The sequence below is a fragment of the Orycteropus afer genome, unplaced genomic scaffold, assembly GCF_000298275.1.
Source record: "Orycteropus afer afer isolate SDZICR_OR568_19922 unplaced genomic scaffold, OryAfe1.0 scaffold00152, whole genome shotgun sequence".
In the NCBI taxonomy this organism is placed as follows: Eukaryota; Metazoa; Chordata; class Mammalia; order Tubulidentata; family Orycteropodidae; genus Orycteropus; species Orycteropus afer.
Genome location: NW_006921739.1, coordinates 1,625,998 through 1,637,535, shown reverse-complemented (window position 1 = coordinate 1,637,535; position 11,538 = coordinate 1,625,998). Strand labels below are relative to the sequence as shown.

Below are 11,538 nucleotides of genomic sequence, written 5' to 3'. Positions count from 1 at the left end.
CTTTTATCCCCTTTCTCCTGCTCTTCCGGCCTGCTACTCTGGGTGGGCCTGAGTTTCCCCTCCTCACCTAATCCCTTCAGCTGATTGCTCTTCTGTCTGGGTTCAAGGCTTTTATCCCCTTTCTCCTGCTCTTCCGGCCTGCTACTCTGGCGTCCCTGCGTTGTCTCTCCTCACCTGTAACCCTGGGGCTGACATAGTCCCAAGATTATCAAACAACACCACAGGCCATTAATTCAAGTCCATTGTAAGTCCCAAGGTTGGCAGAGCATGGCAGGCTGCTGAAGAACAACACGGCTACATGCAGGGTTCAAGCATGCCATAAGCTAGAGACCATTCCCCAAGGCTTCTCCTTATACACAGAAGCAGACCATGTCCCTAAGGCAGCTACTCAGCTGCTCACAGTAGATTCCACCATGGAGTTGATTACCAGTCTCATCATGGGGAATACTACATCCAGCTGCTCAGCCACTCAACCAGGCCCAGCCAAGTTGACACACAAACTGAACTACCACAATTCCTAGCAGGGAGGAGTCATAGTGACTACAAGTTGGAATCGACTTGATGGCAATGGGTTTGTTTTGTTTTGTTTTTATAGGGAGTAGAAAGGAAAATGGATATTAAAAGAACAGGAACACAATCTGTAAAATATTTTAATTTCATTTTTAAAAAGCTTTGATATAAGATATTACCATTTGTTAATTCTGGGTAGTAATTATGTTAGTATTTGTTATTTTACTCTGTACTTTTCTATATATTTGAAATATCTCACTATCATAAAAAAGTAAACATATGGAGAAAACCATAAAAATAATATTAAAAACTTTAAGGTTATGTAAAAGAATATTTTTAATTTAAAAAAACTGTCAAATATTTTTAAATTCTAAGGTTTTCCTTTATTTTTCTTGCTTATTGGCCAACCCAGAAAACCTTTTTGTTTTACTCAATCTGACCAAATCTTTTATAGACTGGCCATTCACTTCCCTACAAGGATTGAGATCACAAGGCGAATCTTATAACCCCATTACTTGTCATGACTACCTTGAATGCCAACACCTCAAAGGTGAACTTAGTATCTTTCCTTGGAAATTATTATCCTGTTCATCTTTGACACCTCCCTCCCTCTCAGCTGCCCAGTCATCCTTTTAAGTTTTTTGCTTTTAAATAGTCACAGAAAACTTTTATGGAGCACCCAGCTTTGTGCCAGGCACTACACAAACCGCTTTACCTGTAATAGCCCATTTAATGCTCAAGACGGTTCTGGAAATGGGTGGTATTGGTGCCTCCATTTTACAAAAGAGGAGTTTGATTAACTTACCAATGAAGCCACACATATGGCAAGAGGAGACCCAGAAGTATGGGACAGGGAGTGGCAGAGAGCAGAGTTTCCATTTCCTTTCTTACTAGGCCAATGACAGACAAACAAGCAGGGTATCTGCTACACTGAGATGTCTGATTTTACTGCTCACCTACTCCAGGTGCCATTTCATATGAATTAATTCTTTGGGCCCTGATAAATGAGAATAATTATAAACACACCAAAGGCTCCCTTCAGGGTCACAGCTTCCTTCTGACAATCAACAAATTATAAGGGTTTGGGGTATACTTACTTTAAAATAGTTTTCCTTGCCCTCTTCAGTTCCAATAAGATAAAAGTTAAGTCCATATTTGAACTCTTTGTCATAAACAAGCAGAAGCTCCTCTCCAGGATATTCCTACAGGAATGGAGTCAAAACAGGTTAATGTTCAGTGGACATTCAGTTTATAGACACTGACCCACAAAATTGATATCATAGAGTATAAAGAAAACCATACTGCTAGTCTATGGCTGTTGTTATTGTGTTGTTAGCTGCTGTCAAGTTAGCCCCTACTTGTGGGGACCCCTTGCACAATAGAATGAATGTCTGGTCCTGCACATCTCCGTGATTGGTTGCAGGTCAAACCCTTGTGATCTATAGGGTTTTCATTGACTGATTTTGGTAATTACATCACCAGGACTGCTTTCCTAGTCCATCTTAGTCTGGAAGCTCCACGGAAATCTGTTCAGCATCATAGCAACACATAAGCCTCCAAAGATGGATGGGTGTCTGTGCATGAGATGTATTAACCAGGAATCGAACTCAGGTCTTTCTGAATGGAAAGCAAATATTCTACCACTGAATGGCCACTCATAATCCCAAATTGCAAAATTATTTTATTAGCTTAAAAAAAAGTGCTTAAAACACAGTGGGCCCAGGGAAATTTACCACAATTTCTTTTCTAAAAGTAAAAAGGAAGCATTACTTTTATTTGGCATTGTTCTCTATAGCATCCTTGGAGAAAAAATCAGGACCAAAATTATTAATTAATAAATATGATATAATAAAGGTAGACTTCTTTCTAGTTAAAATTGGGCAAGGATAAGCTTTTCTGGGTGTGGCACAAGATAACCAGTTCCTCCTGGGACTCTGCTTTTCACAGAGGATCATCAGATAGGACACTACAGGAGGCGTGGCAAACTGTCATTTGCCCAAAATAAGGACTCTAGTGGTGTAGTGCCTAAGGCATTTGACTTCTAACCAGAAGGCTGGTGGTTCAAATCCACCAGCCACTTCTCAGAAGGAAGGTTGGGGAATCTACTTTCGTAGAGATACTGCCTTGGAAACCCAAAGAGTGGTCACTATGAATTGGACCCGACTTGACGGCAGTGAGTTTGGTTTGGTTTTGGTTGGATTTGAACTCAACATTCTTTCTAACTTTTGTTATTATCTGGCAGGAAAAGGGATCTTTTGAGGTAGAAATGAAAAATTAAAAAGAACATTGTACTTACCCGTACAATTTTTCTGAGTGGGTGGAAATCAGATACTGCAGCTCTGTTGTGCAAGTCCTCAATGATATCTTCTTTTTTGAGAAGTTTATAAGGTTGTTCATCTGTCATATCTTCATTTATTCGGCAGTTAAATATTTCCTGGGTCTTGGTAGTTAATACCACAGGAAAAATTTCAGGATGACCTACAAAAGACAAAGTGAAATTTGGACATTAAATATAACCACTTAAAATATTAGCAACAGGAAACATGCAATTGTTTGCTTAAAGTAATTCTCTTGATAAAAATATAAAAAGACTTTACAATCATTGCTCTTATTTTAAAAGTAAATATATTCATTATAACAATTTTTGGAAACTGTGAAAAGAAGAAATACACCCCTTCTCAAAAATTTCAGCCTCTGCTGACATTTTTCATTTCCTTCTAACTAATCTGTACAGAGTTATTGTTGTTGCTTGCTCTCAACTTGGTCTCTGATTCATGGTAACCCTATGGACAACAGGAAGAAATGTTGTCTGCTTCTACACCATCTCCACGATTGATGGTCCATGTTGAGTCCAATGTTGTAGCTATTGTGTAGTGACTTCCAACTTTTGGGGCTCACTTTTCCAGCACTATTTTGGACAATACTCTGTATGATCCATAGATTTTTCAATTGGCTAATTTTCAGAAGTAGATTGCCAGGTCTTTCTTCCTAGTCTTAGCCTGGAGCTCTGTTGAAACCTGTTCCCCATGGGTGACTCTGCTGATATTTGAAATATCAGTGGCATAGCATCCAGTATCATAATAAACAATATGCTATCACAGTATGATAAACTGACAGATGGGTGGTGACCATATATAATAATTTATATGAAATTCTAAAACGTGCTTTTAATACTTACTGCATGTCACAACCATTTTACTAGAGCATTACATAATCTTTCTAAAATGTCATAATTAATTCTCCAGTATAATTTTTTTCAATTTTATTTACTTAATTTTACATAATTGTTGAGAATATATACAGCAAAACATGACAATTCAACAGTTTCTACATGTATACTTTAGTAACAATGATTACATTCTTCAAGCTGTGCAACCATTCTCACCCTTCTTTTCTGAGTTGTTCCTCCCCCATTAACATAAACTCACTGCCTCCTAAGGTTCCTATCTGATCTTCAAGTTGCTTACTATTGTCAACTTGATCCCATGTACATAGATCTTAAAAGGGCATAATGGTCAAGGCAGACTTTTTTTTTTTTTTTTAACTAGTTAACCTAAATGATTATTTGGTTTTAAAAAGATTCAGGGAATATTTTGGTTTAAAGTTTAAAGATTATCTTAGGGCAATAGTTCAGGGGTTCATCTAACTTTCATGGCTCTAGGAAGTCTGGAGTCCTTGAGATTTTGAAATTCTGACCTCCTTTGATGAGAATTCTTATATAGAATCTTTAATCAAAATGATCAATAATGGTAGCTGGACACCAACCAGTTCTTCTGGTCTCATAGCAGAGGAGGCAGTTGTTCATGGAGATAGTCAGCCACACTTTCCATATCCTCCTTCTATTCCCCTCTGTTGCTCTGCGTGAATAGAGACCAACTGCTGTGCCTTGGATGGCTGTTGGACAGCTTTTCAGACTGCAGGCACTATGCAACAAGCTGTTGTTGTTGTTTTGTGCCGTCGAGTTGGACCCAACTCATAGCAACCCCTCCTTGGGTTTCCGAGGCAGTATCACTACGGAAGTAGATTGCCCCATCTTCCTTCCGAGGAGTGGCTGGTGGATTTGAACCGCTAGCCTTCTGGTTAGCAGTTACGTGTCCTAGGCACTATGCAAACACTGGCCAGTTAACTAGGATGTCCCATGAAATAATAATGACCCTAAACTTAGAAACCAAGTGCTATGGTTACCTAGCACCACTCTGACAGAAATATACTATAAATGGGATGGCCTTAACAAACAGGAGTTTATTCTCTCACAGTTTGGAGGCTTTAAGTCCAAGTTCAGAGTGCCAGGCTCTAGGGGCTGGGTGAAAGCCCCGCAACCTTGGAGTTCAGCTCTGCCTCTTGCTCGCGGCCCACTGAAGCTGGAGGCTTTTGTCACTCAGCTGCTGGTTCCTGAGGCTGACAAACCCAAGGTTGACAAGTAACAAGGCACAGTCCCAATGCCACCAAACCACACGGCAGGCCATTGACTAAGTCCATCGAAAGTCTCAAGTTTGGCAGAGCATGGCAGGCTGTTGAACAACGACACAGCTACATGTAGAGTCCAACCATGCCATAAGCTAGCTACCATTACCAAGGCTTCTCCTTATATACAGGAAGCAGACCACATCCCAAAGGCAGCTACTCAGCTGCTTGTGGTAGATCCCAGCATGGAGTTGATTGCCAGTCTCATCGTGGGGAATAACTACCACCAGCTGCCCAGTCACTCAACCAGGCCCAGCCAAACTGACACACAAACATAACTACCACACCAAGGAACCCAATCCCATGAGGTTTTTGGTTGTACATTAGCAGACTCAGCAGCTACTCTTTGTTGGTATTTGTGTTGTAAATATCACACTTTTTTTTTTTTTAATTTTACTATAAGTTGATTGAAAGTTTACAGAGCAAATTCATCTTCCATGCAACAGTTCACATACACTTTGTGTCATGACATTGACTGCAATATCCCACAACACAACAGCTCTCCTCCTACTTCCTCCCCATAGCCACCTCTTCCCTGTGTCCTTCCTTCCCATGCACTCCTGCCCCCTGAGCTGTCTCCCTGTGCAAACACAGCCCATCTATTCTCCTATCATTGATCTCTCCAAGGAGTGTATCTACCTAATGTAAATGTTCAGCTCACATGTCTGTCTTTTATTTGGCTGGAAGCCATAGGAGTGGGTTTAATTCCAGACCTGAAGGGTAGCTAGGGGCCATAATCTCAGGGGTTCCACCAGGCACTATCAGACCAGCAAACCTGGTCACTTTTGTTTTTTATGATTTTGAGTTTTGTTCCACATTGTTCTCCCACTCTATTCAGGATCTCCTACAGAGATCCCCCTCCAAGTGGTTGACAGTGGTAGCCGGGCACCATCTAGTTCTTCTAGTCTCATAGTATACTTTAGTAACAACAATATAGGCTGAGGATCACATGGTATACCAGTTCCTTGGACTAATTGTTTCCGTGTGTCTTTGGTTTTCTTCATTCTTCTTTGCTCTGGATGAGGAGAGACCCATCATTGCATCTAGGAGGCAGCTTGCAAGCTTTTAAGATCCCAGTCACTATGTGCCAAAGCAGGATGTGGAACAATGTTTTTGTGTAGTATGTTATACCAATTGAGCTTGATGTCCCCTGTGACTATGGTCCCAAGCCCACAGGTCCAACTACTTGCTCCCTCTGGGTAGCTGGCTGTAGCCAAGAAGTGACTACAACCTTGTCCCTTGTCAGCTCTATTATATACCTGGGAATTCTTATAAAACATACAAATATACTTGTAGAAACATTGTCTGCCAACTGTATACAGTCATGGGCACACTCCCCCCTGCATAGATATATGTAATAGTTCAGCCTGTCCTCTCATCTATCCAGCTATATATAGATCAATGTTTGCCTTCACTGGCAATGTACTGTATGTGCAAAAGGGTTCATCTTTGTTGTCAGTACCTCCCATGTACCTCTTTATGTCTTCCTCTTTCCCAATGCCACTGTGTTGATCACTCATATTTGGTACATTGCCCTTCCCTTCACCCCAATCAATACTTGTCTCTACCTATCTAGCAGTGTTCCCTGCCTCCTCCTCCCACCCCTGGTAACCAACAAAGAAAATTTCCTTCCATATATAAACCTTTCCTTGACTTTTCACAATAGTGGGCTAATACAATATTTGTCCTTCTGTGATTGACATATTTCACTCAATATAATGTCCTCCAAGTTCATTCATGTTATGCAGTGTTTTGCAGACTCTACATTATTCTTTAGGGTTGCACAGTATTCCATTGTGTGTATGTACCATAGTTTGGTTATCCATTCCTCAGTTGATGGACACCTAGGTTGTTTCCATCTTTTGGCTATTGTAAACAGTGCTGCGATGAACATGGGTTTGCATATATCTGTTCTTTCCTGGCTCTCACTTCTTTAGGATATATATCTAGTAATGGAATTGCTGGGTCAAGTGGTATTTCTAATTCCAGCTTTTTAAGGAATCACCGTACTGCTTTCCACAGTGGTTGTATCATTTTACAGTCCCACCAGCAGTGTAGGAGAGTCCCAATCTCACCACATCCTTGCCAGCATTTGTTATTTGCTGTCTTGTTGAACTTTGCTAGTAGTGCTGGGGCAAGATGATATCTCATTGTTGTTTTGATTTTCATCTCTTTAATGGCTAATGATCATGAGCATTTCTTTATATGTTTGTTGGCTGCCTGATTATTCTCTTTGGTGAGGTGTCTATTCATGTCTTCTGCCTTTTAATTGGATTATTTGTCTTTTTGTTGTTGAGGTGTTGGAGTTCCCTATAAATTCTACGATAAGTCCCTTGTTAGCTATGTCGTTGCCCAATATTTTTTCCCAATCAGTAGGTTATCTTTTGACTCTTTTGGAGAACTCTTTGGAAACACATAAAAATTTAATTTTTAGAAGGTCTCATTCATCTAGTTTCTCTTCTGATGTTTGTGCATTTTGGGTTATGCTTGATAGTCAATTTTTGCCATATATTAGGGTCCATACATTTGCCCCTAGTTTTTCCTTGAGAACTTTATAGTTTTAGGTTTCACATTTAAGTCTTTGATCCATCTGGAGCTAGTTTTTGTGTATGATGTGAAGTATAGATCTTGTTTCATTTTTCTGCAAATGGCTATCCAGTTTTGCCTGCACCATTTGTTAAAGAGACAGTCTCTTCTTCCCCATTTAGTGGATTTTAGGCCTTTGTCAAAGATCAGCTGACCATAGTTTGATGGATCTATTTCTGGGTTCTCAATTCTATTCCATTGCTCTATGTGTCTATCATTATACCAATACCAGGCAGTTTTGACTACTGTGGTTGCATAGTGGGATTTAAGATCCAGGAGTGTCCTCCTACTTTGTTCTTCTTCTTCAATAGCGCTTTGCTTATCTGAGGTCTCTTTCCTTTCCATATAAAGTTAGTGATTGGTTTTTCCATATCCTTAAAAAATGTTAATAGTATCTGGATTGGGATTGCATTGAATGTACAGATTGCTTTGGGTAGTACTGACATTTTCACAATGTTCAATCTTCTTATCTGTGAGCATGGTATATTCTTCCATTTATGTAGATCTCTTATGGTTTCTTGAAGTAGTCTTTTATAGTTTTTTTTGTACAGGTCTTTTGTGTCTCTGGTAAGATTTATTCTCAAGGATTTTATTTTTTTGTAGCTACTACAAATGGTATTTATTTCCTTATTTCTTTTTCAGCAATCTCTTTGCTGGTGTAGAGGAGGAATCCAACTGACTTTTGTATGTTGATCTTATATCCTGCCACAATGCTAAATCTCTCAATTAGTTTTAATAGTTTTTATTTTTTATTTTTGTTTATTGAGTCCCTTGGGTTTTCTAGGTATAGGACCATATCATCAGCAAACAGGATAGTTTTACTTCTTCCTTACCAATTAGGATGCCTTTGATTTTCCTTTCTTGCCTTATTGCCCTGGCTAGGACTTCCAATACAATGTTGAATAGAAGTGGTGATAGAGGGCATCCTTGTCTGGTTCCTGTTTGTAAGGGGAATGGTTTCAGTCTCTGTCCATTGAGAATAATGTTGGCTGTTGGTTTTGTATATATGCCCTTTAAACATGAATGTCAATCAAATGGGCAGAAGACTTCAATCAAGCTTGAACTGCTGAGAAGCTAGATGGATCCTTAATTGTAGCTTTTGAAGGATGCCCCGTGTAGCTCATCATTCAGTGCCACAGATCAAAAGCTTCTGTGTTTAACATTATTCTCTTTCTATATAAGTAAAGCAAATATATTTAGGCCAGGATCTCACTGAGCAGAAGCTGTTTTATCATCTTCTAGAGTAAATGAAATAGTCTGTAAACATGTGCAATGGCCCTAAATAAACCTAAAGTTTTATTGGTGTGAAATTAAATTTTTATTGGTCAAATGCCTATTTTGATTCATTGATTTGAAAAGATTATTGTTAATCTCAGGATTTATAATGATATAATTCACAAAACAGTACAAGGCCATATAAAGAGAATTATTACATCCTTGTTAACCTCAGCATCTATTTTGTCTCTTTTGCTTAGAGAATTGGTCATAATTCGGTTAATAATTTTGGCCCAAATTCATTAGTCTTCATTGAGCTGAATGGAATCGTGGAAAATAATTGTCCTCACAGCATATAACAACACTAATACACTAACGACAGTAAGATTAAGTCCAGGTAGTCTTTAATTCAACCAGATGTGTAATGGAGACTGCCTCAAAATTTTGTCCACTTATAACCAATGCTGATCTTGCAAAGCACTATTTCCAGTACTTAGTGGGAATACAGAAAGCAGCTCCCTGCACCATGGTGAGCTCTCGACTCACTAATTGGGAGGCTGTTCTAGTGGATTGACCTTGCATCCTAGAATCATGGTATGTCCTCAGGAGAATGTGCAATATCTTGTAATGATTAGTTGACTTATAATGCAAAATAGGGTTCCATTGTAATATACTTTGTTAATGAAATGATAAAACAATATACTAACAAGCTAGAACAGCTATGATATGTTTAATGTGTCTCCTTTGGCATTTTGCTGCTTCTGGTACAATAAGGGGTGGAAGAACATTAAGTAAATGTTTGCTTTGGGGCCTGGGAGAACTTCCTTTCCTAGAGCAGTTGCCTATGTGAAATGGAAGCACATATGACAGATGACACTCCTAGGAAGCAGCTCTTGATGGCTTGGATGTGATTGTCTTAACATCACAGAGATGCACAAATAGTTGAACTTAGAAGTATCAGTATATGCTTTATGTAATAAAGGAAGCATTTTTAACTTCAAAAAAAAAAAAAAGATGGGAAGAATACACAGAGTCACTGTACCAAAAAGAATTGGTTGATGTTCAGCTATTTCAGGAGGTAGCATATGATCAAGAACAAATGATATTGAAGGAAGAAGTCCAAGCTGCACTGAAGGAATTGGCAAAAACAAAGCTCCAGGAATAGATAGAATACCCATTGAGATGTTTCAACAAATGGATGCAGCAGCACTGGAGGTGCTTACTCATTTTGCCAAGAAATTTGTAAGATAGCTACCTGGCCAACTTATTGGAAGAAATCAATATTTGTGCCCATTCTAAACAAAGGTGATCCAACAGAATGTGGAAATTATTGAACAATATCATTAACAACCTGTGATATGCAGATGACATAATCTTGTTTGCTGAAAGTGAAGAGGACTTGAAGCACCTACTGATGAAGATCAAAGACTACAGTCTTTGGTATGGATTATATCTCAACATAAAGAAAATAAAAATCCTCACAACTGGGCTGATAAGCAACATCGTGATAAATGGAGAAAAGATTGAAGTTGTTAGGGATTTCATTTTACTTGGATACACAATCAACACTCATGGAAGTAGCAACTAAGAAATCAGATGTCATATTGCACTGGGCAAATCTGCTGCAAAAGGCCTCTTTAAAGTGTTAAAGAACAAAAATGTCACTTTGAAGACTAAGGTGCATCTAACCCAAGCCACAGTATTTTCAGCCACCACCTCATATGCATGTGAAAGCTGGATAATGAATAAGGAAGATTAAAGAAGAGCTGATACCTTTGAATTATGGTGTTGTGGTGAAGAATACTGAAAATACCATGGACTGCCAGAAGAACATACAAAACTGTTCTGGACGAAGTGCAGCCAGAATGCTCCTTGGAAGCAAGAATGGACAGACTGTTTCTTACCTACTTTGGTCATGTTGTTAGAAGGAACTAATGCCCAAAGAAGGATATCTGGTGGCGTAGTGCCTAAGGCATTTGACTGCTAACCAGGAAGTTGGTGGTTCTAATCCACCAGGCACTCCTTGGAAGGAAGATTGGGCAATCTACTTCCATAGTGATACCACCTTGGAAACCCAAGGAGGTGGTTCCTATGAGTCAGATCCGACTTGATGGCAGTGAATTTGGTTTTGGTTTTGTTAAAGTAGAGAGTCAGTGGAAAAGGGGAAGACCCTCAATAAGATGGACTGACACAGTGGCTGCAATGATGGGCTCAAGTATAGCAAGGATTGTGTGGATGGTGCACAACCGGGCAGTCTTTCATTCTGTTGTATGTGGTGTTGCTATGAGTCAGAGACAACTTGATGGCACCTAACAACAATAACAACACACATGCATGAGAAATCTGAAAAGTGAATAAGGAAGACTGAGAAAGAATTGACACATTTGAATTGTAGTGTTAGTGAAGGATATTGAAAATACTACAGTCTGCCAAAACAAACAAATCTGTCTTGGAAGAAGTACAGCTCATATTCTCTTTAGAATTAAGAATGGCCAGACATCATCTCACATACTTTGTCATGTTATCAGAGGGGACCAGGGGGAGAAGGATATCATACTCAGTAAAGCAGAGGATTAATAAAAAAGGGGAAGACCCTCAATGAGATGGACTGACACAGTTTCTCAACAATGGGCTCAAGCACAGCCATGATTGTGAGGACGGCGCAGGAGCTGGTAGGATTTTGTTCTGTTGTACACAGGATGGCTTTGAGTTGGAACTGACTCAATGGCATCTAACAACAAGTAGGACAGAGAATAATTATAG

At 39.3% G+C, this 11,538-nt stretch overlaps 1 protein-coding gene across 1 annotated transcript in view; it reads right to left on the bottom strand.

Moving 5' to 3' along the window:
- Nucleotides 1-3,704, bottom strand: part of DNAI3 (dynein axonemal intermediate chain 3) — a 110,136-nt gene extending 106,432 nt beyond the window's left edge. The window contains exons 1-3 of the mRNA XM_007946192.1: nucleotides 3,689-3,704; nucleotides 2,807-2,988; nucleotides 1,608-1,712 (exon numbers count right to left, since the gene is read on the bottom strand). Coding sequence (XP_007944383.1) covers nucleotides 1,608-1,712; nucleotides 2,807-2,988; nucleotides 3,689-3,704 — 303 coding nt within the window. The remainder of the gene's footprint in view (nucleotides 1-1,607; nucleotides 1,713-2,806; nucleotides 2,989-3,688) is intronic.
- Between the last annotated feature and the right edge of the window lie 7,834 nt (nucleotides 3,705-11,538).